The following is a 24,785-nucleotide window of genomic DNA, read 5'->3' as shown; positions in this document are numbered from 1 at the left end:
GCAGTTGGGCGAGCAAACTTTGTGAGATGTGAGACCATGGGAGGAATCTCTGCAATCTGATTTTTACCACTTTCATGTATATTTAATGAGTCATTTTGTACCACAAAATGTGTAGCATTTAGAAGCTGGTAGAATTATTTTACCAATCTCTTTTTTCTTTTTACTGATCAAAAGCAAATGAAAACAAAAATGTAAATGTCATGATTATAAATAAACATCAACCATGGTTTTACTTCGCACTTAAATTTACACTTGCCAGATTCCAGAATAATGAAAAACCCTTTGAAATCCGCATTTCGACATCTGCAAATTTTTCCGCGTAATTTTATCGCAAAAAAGTTGCAGAGACAAAAAATTTGCCATAATAAAAAAGCATTTGGACAAAAAAAAGCCACCATAATAAAAAAAGGGCCATTGACATTGACTAATGCGAGAAAATTTGTCGCAAACGTAAAAAAAATGACGCACATAAAAAAATGCGTTTTGATCATTTTTTGCCGTTTTGCTCATTTTTCGGTGAAGAAAAATTCTCCTATAAATAATGGTTACTGTTTTTGAAAAAAAATATGATTATTGAGGTTTTACCTTACCTTGTATCAATCAGTATCTGTATGTAATTTTTGAGTTTCATGTAAATACTATGCTATTATATGATGTTGCGGAATATGTTGGCCCTTTATAAATATATGCAAATAATTATTTTCATTGATCATCAGATGTTGGTCCTCCACCACAAAGTTAGTTAACCAAAATAACGTTCTGGGTTAACCCTTAAAATAAGAAAAACTACTACATATTAATTTATACTGTATTGTTTTATCTACATTTTACCTTTATTTTATTAGGAATGCAAAGCAAAGACCTGGAGACCAAGTATTGTTTTTAAAAGGGATACTTTGGTAATCAGAGAAGTCAGAGAAGATGATATTGGGAATTATACTTGTGAACTGAAATATGGAAGTTTTTTCGTGAGAAGAACGACAGAACTAAAGGTCACTGGTGAGTTTTTTTGCACTTGTGCAATGTGCAGATTATAAAAGATTATACATTCATGGAAAGTCAGGCAACTGCAATACAATGTATTCAAAGGTATCTGATTTATAAAAGAAACAATGGGAAATTGAAGCTCTCAAGCTTATTAATATAGTCTTTCATTTTTATTCTTTGATGTTCAATGAAGTTTAATGGTAAGGATGGTACTAGAAATGAAGCAACAATGAGACATTTATAAATTGGGAAGTAGAAACTCATATTTATTAAAGGAAAGATAGAAGTAGAATTATGAAAGGGAAAACCATTTATCCCTACCTTTTACATGACCCTAGAGATGTCATCACAATGGCAACCACTTCTAGTTCACATTGCAGCAGTGCAGTACCCTGACAGTAGATCTTATAACTATGTATGTGCAGCTAATTTTACTATTATAGTGTAAGGTCTAATCAACTGACTGTACAAAAATGTTGGTTGATGGCCAGTTAGACATGGTAAAGCCTAGCAGTGTCCTACAACATGAGTGTATTGGTTGCAGTCATGTCAAATGAGTGTTAGGGTGAGGAACTCACAAATAAACAAATGTAATAATACTTGTCATTTCAGAAAAATCTGATGATGTATTCAACATCAACGTTTATAGAATGTCAATCTTATAGCCTGTTGAGGAACATTAAATATTTCCAAACCATATACAATTTGTGAGCCATCCGAGGGTGGAGAGACATATTCCCAAAGCTGCTTCATTAGAGTTAGAATTAGAGTTAGGCTGCTATTCATTGGCAAAAAATGCTGGGCACCTACTCTTGACATTTTCTCTGCTCGTTGGCTATGCTGAAAATGTGTATCACTCACAAGTTTATAGGAGCAGATTGGACTTCTTTGTTTTGAAACAATGCCAGCTTGTCATCTTCTACCTCTTGTGCATTTAAAGTTAAAAGAATTGCGTAGTTAGGAATCCTGGGAAGTGTTGTTAACTACAATGTTAAACCCTTTAGCTGGGGGGAAACTTAAAGAGAGGTGTTTTATTATTTAAATAGGTCAAAAGTGGGATTTAACTTTTTTAACTTTTTCTCTTTATTATCTGCAAGATATTTGAGAATAAACCCTAGGAAATAATTGAATTATACCAAACATGATAAGGGTCTGATAATCCAGGCCCCAGAATCCAATCCTCCTAAGTATTGGGTATCAGAGGTTCCTCTCGGGTATTATTAAGAAGCATATGATCTCTTTATAACCATTATGTGATTTATGAGAGTGTAAATCCTAAATCAGAGGGTATATGGATCTATTTTTGTAATCCCTATATTGTTCCATAATTCTACCACTGCATCTCTTAAGGTGGCCGTACAGACACAGATATTACCATACAAAATAAAGTTTTGCATGATATTTTGTGTGTATACAGTAGTAGACGAGGTGCCTGACATCGGCAAAAATCGTCAATCTGCCAAGACGGAAATTTTTTATTGGGTTTCTTTGAAGGTGCCTGAACATCAGCAAAGGGTTACTGCTGAATCATCAGATTCTATATATCTTATCTACAGGGATGGGCGAATTTGACCCGTTTAGTTTCGCCAGAAATTTGCCGCCGAGAAATGTGGCAGATGCCCATTAAAGTCTATGGGCGTCAAAAAAAATTGTTGCGCAGCGAAATTATTTTGTTGCGCGTCTTTTTTTTTGGTGCACGTCTCCATATGGGCGTAATTTTTTCGGCGAAACCAGTCGAAAAAATTCGCCCATCCCTACTTATCTATATATCTGATGATTCAACTCAACATTTTTAGTGAAAACTAACAATCTTTACTGTGACCAATGGTTGCAGGAAAGATTGCAGTTGTACCATGTATGGCCACCTTTAGTCCAACAGGTCTTTACTTTGATCATCAGTTCAAAGAGAACAGATTGTTATCAGCTTCCTCTACCAAATTATCTGGATATGGGGCAGTATTTTGATCCTAAATGGGCACAGTTACATTGCTAGAGTGCTATAGCTCTGAAATGACAGATTAGATAAATAATCCTGCCCCATGTGTGACATAAACATTTACTTTGCATAGAGAATGTCTCTTTATATGGAACACCACAATATGTAATGTCACCTGGAACAGATCCTTGAACTTCAGCTAAAATTGTTTCTTTTAGTAGCTTATGGTTTAATTCTCAAACAGGCTGGCATGTGGTTCCGGCTTTCTGTGCTAACTTATGGTCAGCAAAATCAGTTAACACTCTTTCTAGAAAAGAACATTTTAAGGAAGGAAGTCCCATAAGGTCAACAGACAGTAGATATTCAAGCTTGTGAAGAATATACAGATTGATACAAGCATTGTGTACCACCAGGTCAAAATATTTCCGTATTTGATTTCTGCAATACAGATTTAACAGAGAGGCCAGCTAACAGGCTGTTATTGAAAAGCTAAAACCAGCTTATTTATGACAATCTGAATGCACCATAAGCCAACGTTGTCTCACAGATCACTTTTTCATTCCAAGAAAGTGTCCTCAAATTTGAAAAATGCAACCAGTTTTATTTTGGAAGTTTTCTATTTATATTCCCTAATATAGTGATGGAAAAAGAAGATCCTGTGATGATAAGGGCATAATGCTTGCCTATCAGATTACTGAAATTGCCTGTAAGATTACTGAAATTGCTTTTGCTTGAGCAGAATTTAAGTCAATCATGTTCCACATAAGTAAAATTGAGAAGCTTCAAAATTCATCTTTTATATTCCGTGAAATTATTTGTGATTGCGTTCGGGTCATTATCACCTAATGATCATCAAAACAATGAAAATCAACGTATTTTTTTTTTATTGAATGCTGCCAAGAAGCAATCGTAAGTGTCTTGCTTCTACTTCCCTAGCTGTATGCTGTCAGAGATCTGGGGAAGTACAAAGCATACTGTATGATCTTGACTCGAAATGTACTTGTAATGAAATATTCTGTCTTCATTAAGTCAGCTCCCATGGTGAGTGAGATTAAAGAGCTATGTATACAAAGGTCACAGCATTGATTTCTTTCACAGCTTCTTATTTTTGTTTTATTATTTTGAATGAGTTATAATACTTAAAATATTATTATTATTGCTATGATTGGTTTTTTTTTTCAGATTTTTTTCATTCACTTTTCCCTTTCTTACTATTTTTGGAAAGAGGCTATTTGTATTGGTATCTGATGGATAATATGCAGGTGATAGTGCTAAGGTATACATAAATAAACAGCTACAGAAATATCTGTGTCGCTGCCAGAATGTGCTTGTCAAATGTTCTTAAGTATTTTATTGTCTGTTGGTAAGGGCTGAAGCCCTCTGCTGAGAAATAATCCCTCTGTGACCAGAGCTCTGGTTTCTTATGGTTCTATCTCTGAGGTATGAATGGTATGTCATGATTAACATAAGCATATGGCAGAAAGCCAGTTCTACACAGACAATCATGTTATCCGCTGACACATAATTTGTATGGGTGTATGCATGCATGACTCCAGTACACATGATGCTCAGGGTGAAGAGCCAAAGACATACACTACTGATTAGCATTTGGTCTCTAAACAGCTTTACAAATTTAATAAAGGAGAAACAAGAGCTCTGGGATTATGTGAAGATATGAATTGATGCATGCAGTCCTACAACTCTCTACACACATACACTCATATACACACAGCTATTCTCTAGTAATGGGCAAATTTATTCGCCAGGTGCAAATACACAGCGAATTTGCGTGTTTGGCGACGGTTAACGGACGCCCATTGACTTTAATAGGCACTGGCCAATTGTCGCCGGCATCAAAATTGTCATTTCGCAAATTTAGCTGGAAATTCATGACATTTTTGCCAATTACAAATAATACAAATTTGCCCATCACTGTGGTCATTTTTGGATTGGTCATGTTGGATTTGTTTTTTAAAAATGTTTTCAATAAGACCTAAGAAGTTCCATAGTTTTATTTATTTTAAATTGATACATTTTTGTCTTGATGGTTTTTGTAGTGTTCACTTCAAATCTGTGACTAATTGAATTTAGCTTTCACCATTTCTAAACTTTCTAGAAGTTTAGCAAAACATTTTCTAATGAGGAGAATGCAAATTGAGAACAAAGCCCCATAGCATTTTATACAATGTCTCATATATTCTGTTCAAGACTGATTAGGATTAAACTGATCCATGCCTTCCAATTTTTAAAAATAAATATTTTAAAAAAACCTAGTTCATACCACTGACCTGCACTTCTTCAATAATTGCCTAATAATTAATTGGTCCATGGGCACTCAATTAGAATATAACAGAGGCCTATGCAAACTTATTAGAAGAGACTTGCATCACTTACTTGCTGCTGACTTTTTTTTGCTATAGATATAAAGGGAGCAAATTTGCAAGACCTCATAGACATGTATTCACCAATTTGACATTGGAGCCTTACAGCATCTTTTAAATATTACAGTACAGAATTGCTGCTGAACTCTTCCACTGCATATGGAAGAACTGAATACTGGATAGATGATAGATAGATAGATAGATAGATAGATAGATAGATGATAGATAGATAGATAGATAGATGATAGATAGATAGAAAGAAAGAAAGAAAGAAAGAAAGAAAGAAAGAAAGAAAGAGAGAGAGAGAGAGCGAGAGAGAGAGAGAGAGAGAGAGAGAGAGATAGATAGATAGATAGATAGATAGATAGATAGATAGATAGATAGATAGATAGATAGATAGATAGATAGATGTATATTTATCAAAGAGTGAAATTAATAGTGAAGTTCCGCCACTAGAGTGAAATTCCGCCACTTCCCATTCATTTCTATGGGGAAATTTCACTTGCACCCATTGATAAATACGCCTTTCAAAATCCCATAGAAATAAATGGAGAGCTGCGGAATTTCACTCTAGTGGCGGAACTTCAATCTTTGATAAATTTACCCCGATAGATGGATGGATGGATGGATGGATGGATGGATGGATGGATGGATGGATGGATGGATGGATGGATGGATGGATGGATAGATAGATAGATAGATAGATAGATAGATAGATAGATAGATAGATTTTTCAGAGCAGTTAAATCATTATTCAGCTAACAGAAATTAGGTTTATCTCTGAACATTTTTTTATCCAAACACAGTTACTTAAAGTGATCTTAACATACATACGCAGTAGCTTTCTAACAGCAGGCACTGATGAATCTCCCATGGTGTGAAAAATCAGCCTCAATAGAATTCTGCATTAAAAGCGCTAGGAATAGCCAGCATGCAGTATAGAAGAGTCATAAGTTTCATTCAGGTCAAAATTACTTTTATTCTTTCTAAGTGCACAGAGAAGCTCTTAAATGCAATTGGCAAATGTATTACACATCATAGGAAAAGAGTAAAAATTAAATGAAGTCACAAAATAATTAATGCTGAGAGGATCTGGGATTTTATAACAAATTAAACTTTAATCGTAATACATTTATGTATATACATTGGCAGTATGCATCTGTTTTTGACACAAAGATGAAACATGCTGCAATTTCATGCAAAAAGCTTTCATTATAAGTGGCATATTACAGGTTTAAAAAAAAAATCGCTTCCATTGAGTGGCACATTTGTAGGGTTTGACAGTGAAAGTAAAGCATTTTGTAACAGTATAATAATGGTAATATCAATGTTCCCACTAAGGTGTATGTATGCACATGGTGTAACAACACCACACAAAAGCTTTCGTTGAATCAACATGAAATTTTCTATACAGACATAACAAAAAAATATTGCTCTTGTATGTAAATCTTAGAAACATGGCAAATATAGCAATACCATCTTACACAGGACTAGATTCAGAAATAGATAAATGAGAAACATTTAGCTTGTGGTTTTATGATGTAAAATGTCTTTTGATGTCTATGGATGCATTTTTCTCACTGAAATTAATCTGGTCCAGAATGTTGACGAATTGGCTTTTTTTGTAGCAAAAACAGCACCTTGTACATGAATCTGACATAAATCCTTGTTTTAAGCAGAACAGTATTATAGGGTTATAATTATTTAGGCAGTTTTAATGTATGGTGCTTTACATTATATTCAACACCTTAGCCAGGAAACGCCAGGTCCCAATTGTTCCAGTTAGTGGATCCCTTGCCTGTAACTTATATTTCCACATCAGATAAAATATCTATTCAGATTCAGTACAGCTTTGTCCAAAATTATGCATGCTGTTTCTAAATGTTGTATGGAAGACAAAATGTAATTTTTTTTGAATATGTTCAAAAAGGTTTCATGAACTATGGGTGGCATGGTGGCTTTTAGGTTAGCATGTAAGTGTTGCACTGCTGTGGTGTTGAGTTAACACTGGACCTTGGTACTGTCTGAGAGGAATTTGAATGTTCCCCCTATGTCTTCAGGTGCTATGATTTCTTCCCACACATTTAAAAAACATAGTCAGGTTAATTGGTTGACAAAAGATATTGACCATGGTGTGTATGATGATGATGGACAATCTATGTAAGTACTAAATAAAAGTGTTTGTGCTCTATAAATTAATGCAATTATACGTGAAAATAAAATGAATCAATGAATTAATGATGTTATTAATGCATTCTTAAAATTAAAACAGTGCTATGGTAAAGTTTTATGGTTCCAAAAATGTTGGTATCCTAAGATCATCTTATATACAGTTTTATAAAAAGGACCAAAAAAGGATTTGACTGTGTTAGTTAAAAAACAATAATGGTTTGTTAGCTTTAATGTTTAACTATATAGCACTCCATTCTGTAGGCCAACATTTTACAAAAAGAAGTTGAAAGTGCTGCCCAGGTATATTGCATCTGGATATGCTGTAATCCTAAGTAAACATTTTGGGGCCGATTCACTAACTTCGAGTGAAGGATTCGAAGTTAAAAAACTTCGAATTTCGAAGGTTTTTTTGGTCTACTTCGACCTTCGACTACGACTATCGAACTATTCGAAGTAAAAATCGTTCGACTATTCAACCATTCGATAGTCGAAGTACTGTCTCTTTAAAAAAAACATCGACCCCCTAGTTCGCCATCTAAAAGCTACCGAAGTCAATGTTAGCCTATGGGGAAGGTCCCCATAGGCTTGGCTAACTTTTTTTGATCGAAGGATATTCCTTTGATCGTTGGATTTAAATCCTTCGAATCGTTCGATTCGAAGGATTTAATCGGTCGATCGAAGGAATAATCCTTTGATCATTCGATCGAACTATACCTAAATCCTTCGAAGTATTTTAGTTCCTAGTCTAATATCGAGGGTTAATTAACCCTCGATATTCGACCCTTAGTGAATCGGCCCCATAGTAAACAAGAAAAAAAGATTCACATCTCGGTTTCACTGGCCCTTTAAGTACAGATGGCCCCAATGTTCTACAGAGTTTTCCTAGCAGTCATCTCTAATTTGTTATTTTCATGTGTGTTTTGGTTTGCATGCTTTCATTTTTTTTGTCTCTATGCTATATATGTAATGATAATGCTCAGTATAATTCTGATACCAAAATGAATGGCAGTGTCCTTAGCAAGATATGAGTTCTAACGGAAACTGTCAAAAACAAAGCAAATGATTAATTTTGGGCCACATTCTTCCATAGTTTTTATGTCAAGCTCAGGACATGTCCTTGGTTGTTAAATCTTTTCTACTTGCCAGATTGTTGTCAGAACAATACCTGATGCTCTGTGTTTATCTTTGTTGAGGGGCATGTCAACATCTTGTCTCCTATGATGATTGTAAATGAGGTAGAACCTGTGAAAAGAGATGTTTTCCATTGTGGGACATAATGCTCAGAATATGAATATAACAGCAATACAGAAGTTTTGTAAAAGATACAAGATCAGTTATCTGGAAACCCGTTGAGGCACAAAAATCTGAAATATGGTAAAGCCGTAAAGAAAACACTTAATGTTTTTAATGGTTTACTTTTCCTCTAAAATAATAAACTACCTTGTACTTAAGCTGCATATACTGTGTCCATGTTGGTTGCAAAACAGATTTATAGGTCCATACCCTATTGTGGAAATTGTGAACCCAACCTCTGTCCGTCTTGAGTTACCTGAGATGTTTATGTTTTCTAACCTTTTTCATGTTTCTATGTTAAAACCAGCCATACAGGTTCACCAACAATCCTGTTCTCCTCCAGTGTTGGTGGAAAGTCTGGTCCAATCTGATGCCAGGGTTGATCGATTTAGGAGACCATCCCATCCCAGGTTTCCTTGTAAGCTTGAAGGTCCAGTGGCCCCTCCTAGAGGGGGGGTAATGTAAGGACTTACCCTGGTGGTCTAGTGAGCGGCGTGGTCCACCGCCGCTCCTTCGGCATGGACACCCGCCCATTGTCCCTTTCTCCTTAGTGCCGGCTTCCTCTAAGGCGCGCGCCTTAGAAATGTGGAAAAATCACAAATGTTTAAAGATTTGTGGAAAATAATATAAATGTGATTGTTAGTAAATAGGCCACTTTTAGAGAAAAAATACAATTAGTGAAGAAATGTAAATTTGAACCTTGGTAAATCAGCCCCTTGGTGTTGTACCCTTTATATCTCTTTATATCACAACTAAAGAGAGCGTTTTGTATCAAACAATTTAGAGTTGATTCCATATGGCAGAATTATGTTGACATTCAGATAAAATATTGCAATGTGGGCTAAAAACATGAAAAATTGCACTGATTTTTATTGCATTTTGTTTAGGAAAAGTTCCTAAAATATTTCTTCTGCTTAGGGGCCGATTCACCAAGGGTCGAATATCGAGGGTTAATTAACCCTCGATATTCGACTGGGAATTAAAATCCTTCGACTTCGAATATCGAAGTCGAAGGATTTTAGCGCAAATAGTTTGATCGAACGATCAAAGGAATAATCCATCGATCGAACGATTAAATCCTTCGAATCCAGCGATTCGAAGGATTTTAATCCAACGATCGAAGGATTATCCTTCGACCAAAAAAATTTAGGAAAGCATATGGGGACCTTCCCCATAGGCTAACATTGACTTCGGTAGCTTTAAGATGGCGAACTAGGGGGTTGAAGTTTTTTTCTTAAAGAGACAGTACTTCGACTATCGAATGGTCGAATAGTCGAACAATTTTTAGTTCGAATCCTTCGATTCGAAGTCGAAGTCGTAGTCGAAGGTCGAAGTAGCCCATTCGATGGTTGAAGTAGCCCAAAAAACACGAAATTCAAAGTTTTTTTACTTTGAATCCTTCACTCGAAGTTAGTGAATCGGCCCCTTAATGTGTGGCCATTTAAAATATTCATTCAAGGTCAGATTGGATTATTTTTTATTATCTGTTGTCTAAAACATAAAAACATGGATAATGTGGCTCTTTTTCATCTGACAGATAATTACAGAAGATGAAGTTTATTTAATTATAAGCCTTAAAGGTGCTTTGATTGTTGACTGAGAAATAGAATAGTAGTGAGAACTCCGAATGATTGATTTCAGTTACTCCTAATATATTTCTGTAGCTTTGAAAGTTTAAATAGCACCCAAATTTGCTTCTTCATTTATTTTGGATTGATATAATAATTCACATAATTACATGAAAAAAAGATGCTAGTGGGAGTTAATAATGAATACTGACCCAAATGACCTCAATGAGCTTTTTAATTAACTTTCTGAATTTTAGAGAGCTTTGATTACTGTGGAAATTAATATAGCACTGACATGTTGCGCAGTGCTTTCACAGAGATTGTTCCTCATTCAGTCCCTGCACCAGTGGAGCTTATAGTCTAACCTCCCTATCATATCTATTCAATGCACACACACAAAAGTTAATTTCATGTTTCTATGTTAAAACCAGCCATACAGGTTCACCAACAATCCTGTGCTCCTCCAGTGTTGGCGTAAAGTCTGGTCCAACCTGATGCCAGGGTTGATTGTCTTAGGAGACCGTCCCATCCCAGGTCTCCTGCTAAGCTTGAGGGTCCAGTGGCCCCTCCTAGAGGGGGGGTAATGTAAGGACTTACCCTGGTGGTCTAGTGGGCGGTGGGGTCCACCGCCGCTCCTTCAGCATGGATGCCTGCTGCGTTGTCCCTTTCTCCCTAGTGCTGGCTTCCTCTAAGGTATGAATTTGGAACTTCATACCTTAAGTCTGCTTAACAAGATCAATTGTAGATGGCCTACCTGTAATTTGTATCTTTCTGGATAATGGGTTTCTGGATAATGGATCCTATACTTGTAGTAAAATAAAGTTTGTTTTTACAGTAGTTTTTAACCACCTAATATGGCCTAGTCATTACTATTTACAGACCGGGGAAGGCCATTTGCAGATAAATCAAATTCATTTTCTGATAACGCTTTCATATTAAAAGAGGAATACTTTTATTGATTCTTTGGTTTCTTATAATCTTAGGCTTTCTTCAAAATTTGATTAAATAAGATAGCACAAAGGCCTAATCACTGGCATTGTTGCTTATATGTATTATTGCTATGAATAGCCTCTGTTACTATTCCACTGCTTATCTATCCAAATAATAATCTAATGCTAGTGCTGTAAATGTCATAATTTATCTTTTCTGGGATAGCACCTAATTTATAAAGGCTTAGCTGCATTACTGGAATGTAAGGTTCAGCCTTTTATCACATTTACAGGATGTTTGCTGGTGGAAATCTTTGCTACTGAGGATTTTTGTAAGTAAGAAGCAAACACTAAGCATATGTTACTGTGCCCTAAAGATGCATTTACTGTATTACTGATCTTGCAATACATCACAGAAGAGCACTATAAGCTGGACGCTATTCAAATATATTACCCAGGGTAGAAACAAACATACTAGTATGGAGAGAAATAGTGTTTAGGGATGGCACAACAATAGTCTTTTAGGGAAGCCAACAATCGGAAAAATATGTGTATTGCACTATATTGATGAACATTGTACTGTAATGTGCCACTAGCTGCTTTTTGTCTCTTTAGCTGCCCTTGTTAGTGATGGGCAAAATTGGGGCGTTTCGCCGAAAAATTTGCGAATTTACTGCGAAATTCGGGAAACAACAAAAAAATTGCTAAACGGCGCCGGCATCTCGTTCTTGATGCTGGCGTCCATTTTTTTTAAGCCAGTGCAAATTCGCTGGTAAAAATGCGCCGGCGGTCCATTTTTTTTGACGCCGGTTTCGCGAATCATTTGAATTTGCCGTAAATTCACGCCTGGCGAATAAATTCACTCATCACTTGTCCCTCCTTGTCCCTCCCACTGCTGTACATCCTTCTGGCTGCAGATTGTGCATGTAGCCGTTGATGATCTACAGCATTTACTAATAGGCAGATTCTGAGTGAGGATGGTGAAAAAGGTATAATTTTGGAAGCTCTACTCTTTATAATAAAAGGGCATGTTTTTCGAAATTCATATTGTTAAGGTTCTCAATAGAACAAATTTACATTACATTTATTTTATTGTAAAATGTCATAATGTTTGCAAGGAGGAATGGCAGATATTAAACATGTTATTATTCTTGCTGTAGCCATTATTCTAAAGAAGAAGAATGACTCCCTGTCATAGGTCCAACACAATCGAAGGGTAAATTGCAAAAGAATAGTCAACTGCTGTTATTGATATACAATAACGTTTTTCTTATCCAAACGACATCTGACGCCTTGTCTGTTCTTGGCAGGGTTGCTATTTTTCCCTCTTTATGAAAATCAGCAGTAGTAACTTTTCTTTTCGGGCAGCTCTAGAAAGTTCCAGAAAACCACATTCATTTCATCTCTGTCACTTGATTGTCCAGTAAATTAGTCTGCAGCGGTGGGTTTATATATCCCGGAATGATTTATCATAATCCCTTTACTTTAATGAGGAACTGAGCAATCATTTCGAGAGACCAAGCCTTCTCAAGTTTCTCCTTGTGGTCACTAAGCTATACTTTGCAAAACCACAGTTTGATAAATAGATCTCTTTGTATTTTCAATACACAGAGATATTGTACTTTCAAAAGAATGCACTTAATATGCATATATTTTAAAGCATTAAATTATTACATCATACATTCAGTGACCACATTATAAATTATTTTCCATTCTTCTTTATCGTGCATACTGAATCACAATGAAATACATATGGAAATGTACAGCCTTTAGAGCTACTTGCATCAAGTTTATGCATCTAACCCTTCTGGCACTGCTTCTGTGCTGTGCACTTTGTGCCAGGTTGAAAATCCAAAATCAGGGCACAGAGCACTGGTGCAATAAGCAAAGGGTTTAGTGACCCAAAACCTGCAATGACCACCAGTTGGGTGGGTTCAGGTTGATTTTGGCCAACCTTTGCTGGTTCGGTGTGGTTCAAACTACTCCCAAAGATTCCATGTCTTAGAACCAAAGGCACCAACAGAAGTAACATACAGAGTGAGTAGACACAGGAGCGGTTGGGTGTGGGTCTTACAATGGCAAGTTAGGGTCAGATGCGGGGTAAGGTTAGGCTCGGTGTGGATTGAGTTATTCCTGACCTGCACATCAATAATATGGGTTCCTCAACACCAAGTCCTTCCTACTTGCACATTCTGATTGATGTGCAAGTTACAGTATGTTCCAGGGAAATTCATGGATCTCACACAGAGTGAGAAGGAATTATTCTTTGCTCCTTTCAAAGAATGCAACATTTGGGACAAGGTACAGTTTTCTCTAAATGATTCCAATTCCAAAGAGACGTTCGGGAATCAATAGAAATCAGTTCCCATGGCCCAGACATTATAGATGTCATAATCGAAATGCAAAATCTGAGAACATCAGCTTATGTACATTGAAGGTTTTACTATGTACATTGTTAGCTACCCAAACAAGCCCTGTGTGTTAAAATCCTAAGGTTTTATTCCTCTTACTAAGACCTGCTGCCTCAGGTACTTTATCACTAGGCTTGGGCGAATTTGACCCATTTCGCTTCGATGTTGGCAATGTCCATTAAAGTCTACGGGCGTCCAAAAAATTTTGACACTCATACAAGACCATACAAGTCTATGGGCATCATTTCCACAGCGAAAAAAATTGCCCATGCCTATTTATCACCATAAACCCTTTCCAACAAGTGGAGATCAAAGAGTTTGAACCTTGGGATCTCCTTACTTTTATAAACAATGAAACTCACCTGTCACCTGGACAGCAAGAGAATTGCCAGCTTCCCACAAAGCTACCTAAACTAGACAGTGAACTTTGTCAACCCACCTCTTTACAGACCCAAGCTAACTTTGTCAACCCATGAATGTCCCAAATGAATGTCTTCCCTCTACAGCTGAAAAACATTTGCTGACTTTCTTGTTTATACAGGCCAAAAGATTGATAGCTTTGAGATGGAAATCAAGTTTAGCACCTATACCTCGCCAATGGGTTGACCTAGTTAACCAATACCTTCCACTATACACAATTACATCTTACAAAAGTTTTTTTTGACATAATTTGGTCTGTTTGGATAAATAAACATCTTCCAACAATACAATAATTTGGTCTGTTTGGATAGATGAACATCTTCCAACAATGCAAGAATATGAACATAGAGAGTGTTTTCCTTTCTTCTTTTTCCACCTCTTCTTTTATTCCTGATTTCCTTCCATTTACAATTCAATAAGAATGATAGCAGTGTCACATTAACCAGTTTATTAAGGGTATTAATATGAACAAAATATACTGAGGCTCATTTATCAACATTCGGCATATTTGCCCATGGGCAGTTACCTATAGCAACCAACCAGTGATTAGCTTTTTAAAGCCAGCTGCAAGTAGGACAATGAATGCAGCAATTTGGTTGCCATTGGTTACTGCCCATGGGCAAATTTGCCAAGTGTTGATAAATGATCCCCACTAAGTATATGACGGTGACCACTTAGAACTACTTGTTTACACGGTATACTGAATCATTACACATTGTACGGGATAAAACTCGAAGGAATACAGTATGTAATTTTCTGATATATATTTTCAAGCCATAGTCCATCTGTTATGATTGCTATAATACCTTTGTTATTTCCTGTTTTGTTCTCCTTTTTCTTGTGTTTTTCCTTTTATATTTGTTTTTGAAAATGTGAAAACTCAATAAAAATAATTGTTAAAAACAATGATGTCTTCACGTTACAAAAGAATCTACGCCCCTAAATGTCCACCTACATTATGTGTGGAGTAGGAGCATTAGTTTCTGCACATTTTTATATACCCTAAAAATGTCTAATTTGCAGCAAAATGTGTTGAGGAGAAATCAAGAGTGAAATACCAGTATTTCATTATTTCTACAATCCACACAAACTCAGATATTCATAATTACTGATGAAAAGAAACATGACAAATTATGAATATAAGATAACAAAAAAATGCTAAAATGGCAGTGTCTGTATTACTGTTGCTAAGGAACTGTAGGTTGCTGTTAGTTTTCAGAAATGCATAATTTTGTTTTTACATATAAATGAAGTGTACAGAGTGGTTATAAAAAGCATTCGAACAATTTGCATTTGACACTGGTGCCATGGAAAATTTACAACCATGCCTTGCAAAGAAAAGACTATACACAACAGAATAACCACTCTCCTATTAAATGCACACACATCTTGTTTAATAATGAGGCAAATAATAAGAAGGATACATTGCTGGATTTTGGATTGAATAGTGTTGTTTTGTTTCCCAACAAACAACTGAGAAAAACAGTCAAACAGGCCAACAGGACATTTACTTAACACAACACAGTTACAGGCCTTCTCCTTTCCCAGTCCATTGTGCAAAATATCCCATTAATTAAAGGTACTTGCATCAACATGCGTTCCTTGCACTTTATATAGTTGTCATGCCTATTGACGCAAGAAGCTGTGGGAATTCTGGAACTGCAGCCACATCTGCACCATGCAGTAGCTCCAGGGTTCCCAAAGTTGTCTGCATTAATAGGAGCAGAGTAGATGTGTCAAAAATCATTAGGAACACACATTACATTGAGTTTGATTCACATAGTAATACACGTTGAACATCAGGTTCATCTTCTCCTGGCAAAAGCAATTATGCCAGAATGTATGTACAGTATGTATATTTTTGTATTTGTATAGCACTCATTGAGGACAAAGCACAGTGCAGCAGAACAATGCATTAGTAGAACAAACAGGGGGCCATTGCAATAATAAATACACTAAGTACAAAAAATACATTAAACATAAATATAAAGTACAGTTCCAATATATATTAAGTGCTTAGTGTCAAGGAGACAAAAGGATAGAGGTCCCTGAGGTAACTTACTGGCACAAATCAGGGGATATTAAGTGCTTTAGGTTACAGTGGATGACACTGCCATAATAAGTGCCAGTTCCCAGTTCAGGTGTTATACAAGTGCTCCAAGATGTAGTTTTGAGTTTAGTTCTCAAGACAATGAGGGAGGATTTTCTCTGGTGAAATTCTGGAATAGAATTCTAAATATAACGAGCAGCAAGACAGAAGGATTTGATGCAGGAAACAGAAGTAGCATTGGTGGGTGCAACCAAGCGGTTTCTCTGAGAGCAGTGGAGATTTCGGCCAGGAGCATATAGAGAGACAAGAGATGAGACATAGTTAGGTGCAGTGGATGGAAGGGCTTTGAAGATTATGAGAAGGAGTTTGTATGGTATTCTTTGTTTTATGGGAAGCTATGATAAGGACTTGGATGAGAGGAGTATTTTATACAGACTGTAGAGGGGAGAGATGGGATTTAGGGAGGCCAGTTACTAGAAGGTTAGAGTAATCTAGTCGGGATAGGATGAGAGCATGCAAGAGCGTCTTGGCAGTTGCAGGTGAAAAAAAGGGATGGATTTTGGCAATATTGCATAAGAAAAAGTGACAGGTTTGGACAGTGGTGTTAATATGATCAGCATCCAGAGGATAATTAAAGCCAAATGAGTGGATGAGATCTCCCAAAGACAGAGTGTACAAGGAGAACAACAACAGACCAAGTACAAAGTCTTGCAGCACCACTACATTAAGTGGAACACAAAATGAGATTTTGTTAGCATAAGAGACGGTGAATGATTGGTTAGAAAGGTAAGAAGAGAGCCAGGATGCAGCCTGGTTATGGATGCCAAGCAAATATAGAATTTGAATCAGGAGAGAGTGGTCAACATATCAAATGCAGATAATAGGTCAAGGAGGATAAGAATAGAGAAGTGACCTTTGGCTTTGACAATCTGAAGATCACTTGTAACTCTGTACAACACAGTTTCAGTAGAGTGTGCAGGCCGGAAACCAGATTGCAAAGGATCAGACAAATTATGGTTGTGTATAAAGTTAGTAATCAGAGATAACACAAAACATTCTAGGAGTTTAGAAGCAGGTGATAGAAGTGAAACAGGAAGTAGTAATTCGACAGACAGGATGAGTCAGGCATGGTCTTTTTAAGAATAGACTTTACACAGGTCTGTTTGAAAGGAGAGGGAAAGGTTCCAGAAGCAAGAGAAGAATTGAACATGTGAGTAAGTGCTGGAGTAAGCTCAGCAGCACAGTGTTTGAGCAGAGAAGAAGGCATAGGGTCAAGGGAGCAAGTTGTGAGTGGGGAGGACAAAAGAAGCGTAGAGACATTGTTACCAGAGGGAAGGCATAAACACATACAGAAGGGGACTTATGTAGGGAAAAATGCTACATTTGGGAAACAAGATAAACAAATAAATTCAAAACTGTACTTAGCCCTCTGCAGTGCAAGTAAATGACCATTATGGTTTGTAATATTAATGATTATATTAAAAAAGCAACTCAAATCAGACATTATAACATGTTAATGGAAAGCTTGTTGGAAAAGGAGGTCCTTCATCCCATGGCTTCTCTTAGAACTGTGATGATCGTGATCAATAACCACATGCAGGAGCAGCCAAGAGCATATAACTTTTAGTGGAAGGACACAAGGAATATATGGGAGAGCCATCTGAGTTAAAAAATATTGATGTCACATTCCGCCCTGTGGGGTTCAAGTTGGACTCCCATGCTCTGTATAATTCCTATTGCTGTATAATAGATTTATATTGTAGCATAAAGGTTGAAGAGACAATCCTGGTACATAAAATCTATTTTGCAGTTTGCATTCAAGCTATTGCCAATAGCATAAAACAGATTTACTTCTTCGTACATCGTGTATTCGGGAATACATTACAGGTGGCCTGATTTCTCATTGACAAATATAACAGATTGAACTAATTTCTACAGTGCTGTAATTAGCTGTTAGCTGTAAGAACTTTTTTTTTTTAGATAACCGTGTTATAACCCAGAGGCCTTATCAATAATGAATTTGTGAAATGATTAATATTTAAGATAAGATACTGTTGTAGAGCTCTTACTGGTAATAAAGAGATGCACACGTCTTTGTTTATTTCTAAAGAGGCATATTAAAATGCAGTTGTAGATAAGAATACATGATACTTAATTGCATCATGACATCTGTAGAATTTTCAAAAGAGATGTATTGATTCTGGTACTGGTCAGTGGTTGTTGATGATTTTTAACTAATTCCCCAGAACCTTATTATAGAACAAGACCCTGAGACATGTTGGGTTTAACTAGTCATCACTCAGCTGAATCTTTCACTCAGGATTCGGGGTATGGCTGAATAGCAAAATAGGGGATTTGGTGCATCCATAGTTATAGAGGACACATTGAGGGATTTCAGGGTGTCCCTTTTTTTAGACCTTACCCATCATAAGTGCATGTCTGTAATTTGAATACATTTGCACTAAAGTAAATGATGTATGGGATGCTTTATCTGGAAAATCATTATCCTGAAAGCTTTTAATTATGGGAAGGATATATCCCATAGAGCCCATTTTAAGAAAATTCTATTTTTAAAAATAATTTCCTTTTTTCTCTTTTAAAACTGTACCTTGCACTTAATGGTAGCTAAACTGTATGAATCCCTATTGGGAGACAACCCAATTCTATTGTGTTTATTTCATTCAGCTTAAACGACACTTAAGACATGGTGATCCAAATAACAGAATTCTCCCTTTTCTGTACCTTCTGTATATGCATGCTGACTACCAGTGGTTATTCTATAAGATATTTAGTTGCTGTTCAACTAGATCACATTAAAGGAAATCTCCAAGCACTGTCATTTATGAGATGCTAGTAATTCTGTTTCATCGCACAACTGAGGGGCCAGTTGGTATGAAGTGCAAATGGGTGATTCCCATTATGGGTCTGTTTTTATTTTCTTATCAAAAGAACATCAGTATAATTAAAGAAACGGGTTCACAGTTAGTTCAAAGGAAAGCCATTATTGGTGGGACTAATAATACTTCATTTTCATTTTTGCAAAATGTATGTATGTATGTATATTTTTATTTATGTAGCGTTCCTTGAGCACAACACACTGTACTGCAGAACAATAAATTAGTAGAACAAACAGGTGGTCATTGCACTAATAAACACCAATAAGTACATTATTAAAAACACATTACATAAATATAAAGAATAGTTACAATACAATAAGCGCTCAATGCCAAGTAGACAAAACAATGGAGGTCCCTGCCCCGTAGGGCTTACAGTTTAAAAGGCGCAGGTAACTTACTGGCACATACAGCATCATCGGATATTAAGTGCTGTAGGTTACAGTGGGTGACACTGCTAGTGCAAGTACCCAGTTCAGGTGTACTGCAAGTTCTCCAAGAGGTAATCTTTGAGTTTAGTTCTGAAAACATTGAAGGAGAATTCTCTCCGGAGAAATTCAGAAATGACATTCCAAATATAAGGAGCAGCAAGATAGAAGGGTTTGATGCAGGGAAACAGCAGTAGAAGTGGGGGGGTGCAAACAAGTGGTTGCTCTGAGAGGTGCAGAGGTTTCAGCCAGGAACATATTGAGAAACAAGAGATGAGATGTAGTTATGTGCAGAGGCGTAAAGGGCTTTGAAGGTTAAGAGGAGGAGTTATTCTTTATTTTATGGGTGGGTTTGGTCATTTTGAGAATGATAGCAAACAAAGCATAAATATTTTGTTGCTCCAAGGGACTGATGTTAGCATTAATATCATAGTGTGATGGTTATTAATCTTTAATTATAAAAGTTGAAAATGCAGATACAAGTTCCTAATTGGTACTGCAGCCAACATGGTCAACAAATGCACTGCATTATGGAAAAGGGAACCCCTATGATTTACTTATATTATTGTTAAACACTTCACTCCTGAATCCATTAATAGCACTGAAACTGATAAGTAATGAGTGATTTTTTTTTGCCAGACATGGATTCCATGTTTGCAAAACTATGGTGACAATTTGCCGCAAACACAAGAAAAATGTAGCAGAAAGAATATACCAAGAAAAAATGTCCATTGTCTGCAGTGCATTTTGCATGAAAAAATGCATGAAAAATTTTGCAAACACGCCAATTGACTTCCAGGTGTTTTGCTCAAAAAAAATGCTAAAAAGTCCATAGACTTTAAAGGGATACTGTTATGGGAATTTTTTTTTTCAAAATGAATCAGTTAATAATGCTGCTCCAGCAGAATTCTGCACTGAAATCCATTTCTCAAATGAGCAAACATATTTTTTTATATTCAAATTTGAAATCTGACATGGGGCTAGACATATTGTCAATTTCCCAGCTGCCCCAAGTCATGTGACTTGTGCTCTGATAAACTTCAATCACTCTTTACTGCTGTACTGCAAGTTGGAGTGATATTACCCCCTCCATTTTTCCCCCAGCAGCCAAACAAAAGAACAATGGGAAGGTAACCAGATAGCAGCTCCCTAACACAAGATAACAGCTGCCTGGTAGATCTAAGAACAACACTCAATAGTAAAAACTAGTGATGGGCAAATTTATTTGTTCACGGCGAATTTGCGCGATTTGCCGCCAGCGAATAAATTCGCGAAACGCCCGCGAAAATTCGTGGCAAAAATTTCAATTTCAATCAAAAACAGACGCCGGCGTCAAAAACGGGCGCCGGCGTCGGAAAAACGTTTCACCGTTTCGCGAATTTTTCGCCGTTTCGCGAAATTCGCGAATTTTTCGGCGAACCGAAACGGCGCAAATTCGCCCATCACTAGTAAAAACCCATGTCCCACTGAGACACATTCAGTTACATTGAGAAGGAAAAACAGCAGCCTGCCAGAAAGCATTTCTCTCCTAAAGTGCAGGCACAAGTCACATGACTGGGGGCAGCTGAGAAATTGCCAAAATGTCTACCCCCATGTCCGATTTCAAAATTGAATATAAAAAATCTGTTTGCTCTTTTGAGAAATGGATTGCAGTGCAGAATTCTGCTGGAGCAGCACTATTAACCAATGCGTTTTGAAAAAAAACATGTTTTACGATGACAGTATCCCTTTAATACAATTGTTTGGATATTTTTTCATGGTTTCACTGATATCTTGGCCACTTTCTTTGCATCAAAGGGGTTCCACACAACTTCAACCTGAGAAGTAAATAGAATATTCTGAGATGAAGGCAGCTAGGCCCAGACTGGCATTCTGTGGGTTCTGGCAAATGGCAGATGGGCTGCTGTAAGATGCCATAGACATTCACTATTTTCTGGGGCTCTTTACCAGGGCTTATTTTGAATCTCAGTCCATACTTGAAGGCGGCACAGTAATAAGAACCTCTGTCATATCAATTACTCTTAAAAATCAAACCAAGCAAGGCAGTGTTGTAACAGGAACATAAACCCAGATGTATCCACATAAAATATCCAGAGTTGGCTGTTGTTGAAGTGCAGCTATGTGTCATGCGGACTGTAGTAGTTCAGCAACAGTTGGAGCCCCACCGTTTATAGATTTCTGTTTTAATGGCTTAAATAAATCCAGAAGCTAATGTCTTCTCTGCTGGATTATTGTATTGCCCAGTTGGCCTTTTTCTGTCAAATTATGAAACCAGCTTGTGCATTTTTTTTGGGCAGTAGGAGGTAGCAAGATACAACTGTTAAATCTGCTATTCCCCTTAAGGGGTCTAACAGCAAAATAAATATGTGTGGAAACGATGCATCAGTGACATGTTTGCCATGTTTGATTTCAGATGAGGTTAACTTTAGCTGAACCACTGCATTTTTCTGAAACGCTTTCACTGAATGGAACAAAACTGATTAAAATGAATACAGAGGGACAGAAGAGTTAAAGTATTAAATAAAGAAAACATGATGGAAATATTTTTGATTACTTGCTGCTTGATGTTTAATCAGTCCACTTTTCAGTCCTTTGTAAATAGAGGCACGTGCTTCCAGCTATGGGAACTGTTATATGGTAACCCATTATCCAGATTACATGAAGGTCATCTCCCATAGACTCCATTTTATCTAAATAATTACAACTTTTAAAAATGATTTCTTTTTTTTTGCTGTAATAATAAAACAGTACGATGTACTTGATCCAAACTAAGATATAATTATTCTGCATTGGTGGCAAAACCAAGCTATTGGGTTTATTTAATGTTTACATTATTTTTTTTGTAGATTTATGGTATGAAGCTCCAAATTACAGAAAGATCGCTTATCCAGAAAACCCCAGGTCCTGAGAATTCTGGATAGCAAGTCCCATATCCATACCAAGATGCCCAGATTACTGTACTAATCTGGACAATATACTATAACCTGTACACAGAGCCAGTGCTAACTGCTTTCAGAGGTATCTGACTCGGCCAAACAGCACTGCACCATAGAAAATCAGCAATGCTGTTAAGGAGGTTAGAGTAGTTGACATTAAGTTCAGAGACACATGTTGATATTTTAGTCACCTGCCAATAAATCAACTCTTCTTTGGAGCGACCCCCCCCCGAGCCGGTGGGATGGCACTCGTTTTCCGAAGTTTCCTCGTGAAGCAACTTTGGGCGACTTCGAAAAACAAAGTGCACCGATTGCCATCCTGCCGGTGATTTACATTGTAGCCAGTGGGAGGCAGTTCGGGGAGATTAATCGCCCCGAAGTAAAGGAGATTTGTCACTCGGCGACTAATCTCCCCAAATCTGAGAGTGTGTGTCTCTGCCCTATAGGGTAACATAAAAATCAAGGTATTGAAACAGTTCAAATCCACTCATCACTGCTTCATTGTGTAGGTAATCTCATTAGGGACAAATAAAGAATAGACAAAAGTGCATGTGAAGAGAAAACCACTTTTAAGGGGTGAATCACCTTTAAGTTATCTTTTAGTATGTCATAAAATGGTTAATTCTAAGCAACTTTTCAGTTGGTCTTCTTTTTTCTTTTTATAGCTTTTTTATTCCTCTGACTCTTTCCAGCTTTCAAATGGGGGTCACTGACTCCATCTAAAAATTAAATGCTACAAATTTATTGTTATTGCTATTTTTTTATTACTCAGCTTGCTATTCAAGCAACTCGGGTTTTCCTCGATTTTATCACATTTTCCGCAACACGATTAAATCAAGTTTTTTTTTATTGATACATAAGCTAAAATCGGGCATGGGAGTTATTTGTGTTTTTTTCTTATCAAATATGAGATAAATTCGGAATTTTGGTAAATAACCCCCTTTGTGTTCAATTTTTAAAGTGTAAAGTGTTGAACCTATGGGCATAAGTCACGTATCCTAAGGTTTGTGTTTGTGCGTTTTTTTTAACTTTGCCTCCTTTTTCCTTTGTAAATGAGCCCTATAATTTTTGCTTATTATCCCTTCCCTGATGGCCATTGGAGGGTGTTGGTGGTGAATACTGGGCCGACCATTGGAAAGTTGATTTGTATAAAGAACATAAAAGCTAATGGCTAAGAGTAGTCAAGGAAGATACAAGATGCTTCATGTTACCATTTATTATGCACACTCTGGAGGAAAGGGCTCTGGTTCACACCATTCATCTTTAATCTTTTGGGACAAAGTTCAAGCTGCAAAGCAATATACAGGCATCAGACATCTTAAAACACGTTTGATATGCACACATAGAGAAGATCTCCTAGTTGATGTAATTTACATTTGACTCATTATTATTTAAAAGACATATATGCCCATTAAAAAGCTTCAAGTAGATTAGCGGGAATAATGTACACTGCAGATGTTGTTATAATAAAGATAGTTTGAGAAAAACAAATCTAATATGCAGGTATATTCTGGCATATATGCAGCCTGTTAGTACAGGGTTCATAATTTAGAAGTCATCGCATCATTGTCACTGCTAATGTACATATAAAATTGTCACTTTTTTACAATACATTTTTTCCACAATTTCAATGCATTTTAATAGCATTATCACATCCATGAATGAGCCCCAATACACTAGTAGCTGCCAAGATTTCTGCAACAATGCTCAATCAAGACTAATAGGACAAAAATGAATATATTGCAACAGTGGGTGGTATAATTATTTTATATCTAGGGAGTTATTTGCTAAAATCTGAATTTATCAACATGACCAAAACCTGAATCAAGCAAAAATTTTCTCTCTCAAATTTTTTGAGCTTTTCCATGAATTGCTCGATTTTTGGGGGATTTTCTTCACCAGAATTGCTCGCATTTTTTGAGTTTTTGCCTGAAGATCAAGAAAAGGTTGTGGGTTAAACCCAGCACAGGCCACGAAAACGTCAAATTGACATAGGTGCCTCCCATTGACTTATACAGGACCTCAACAGATCTGAGTTGGAGGATTTCTGGATTTTGGGTTTTTGCAGCATCAGAGTATAATTTCCACAAAAAAATTGAATTTTTTGAGATTTTAACATTCAGATTTTAATAAATAACCCCCCTAGTGTAAACCTTGCTTCATTATATGCAGTAAGTCACACTGTACTCAAATAAACAATGCAGTGGGCTCCGAAATGTTGATGACAAGCTTTCCGCTGCTTAGAGGTGAGTTTGTTGGTTTGTTTAAAGGTGGATATGGAGCTCTGCACAATTTGCCCAGTTTATAAATGAAACTTTTAGTGCTTTAAAATGACAAAAAAATGGGAAAATAAGGTTTGAATGCATTTTCAACACAAGTC

The 24,785-nt window shown here is 36.6% G+C and overlaps 1 protein-coding gene across 1 annotated transcript in view; it reads left to right on the top strand.

The window, feature by feature from the left end:
- LOC108707447 (interleukin-1 receptor accessory protein-like 1) overlaps positions 1-24,785 on the top strand; it is a 745,402-nt gene that overhangs the window by 490,074 nt on the left and 230,543 nt on the right. The window contains exon 5 of the mRNA XM_041581751.1: positions 846-999. Within this exon, the coding sequence (XP_041437685.1) occupies positions 846-999 (154 nt within the window). The remainder of the gene's footprint in view (positions 1-845; positions 1,000-24,785) is intronic.

This window comes from Xenopus laevis, chromosome 2L (genome assembly GCF_017654675.1).
Source record: "Xenopus laevis strain J_2021 chromosome 2L, Xenopus_laevis_v10.1, whole genome shotgun sequence".
Taxonomy (NCBI): domain Eukaryota; kingdom Metazoa; phylum Chordata; class Amphibia; order Anura; family Pipidae; genus Xenopus; species Xenopus laevis.
The sequence above is the reverse complement of the archived record's forward strand: the minus strand, read 5'-3'. Positions and strand labels throughout refer to the sequence as shown.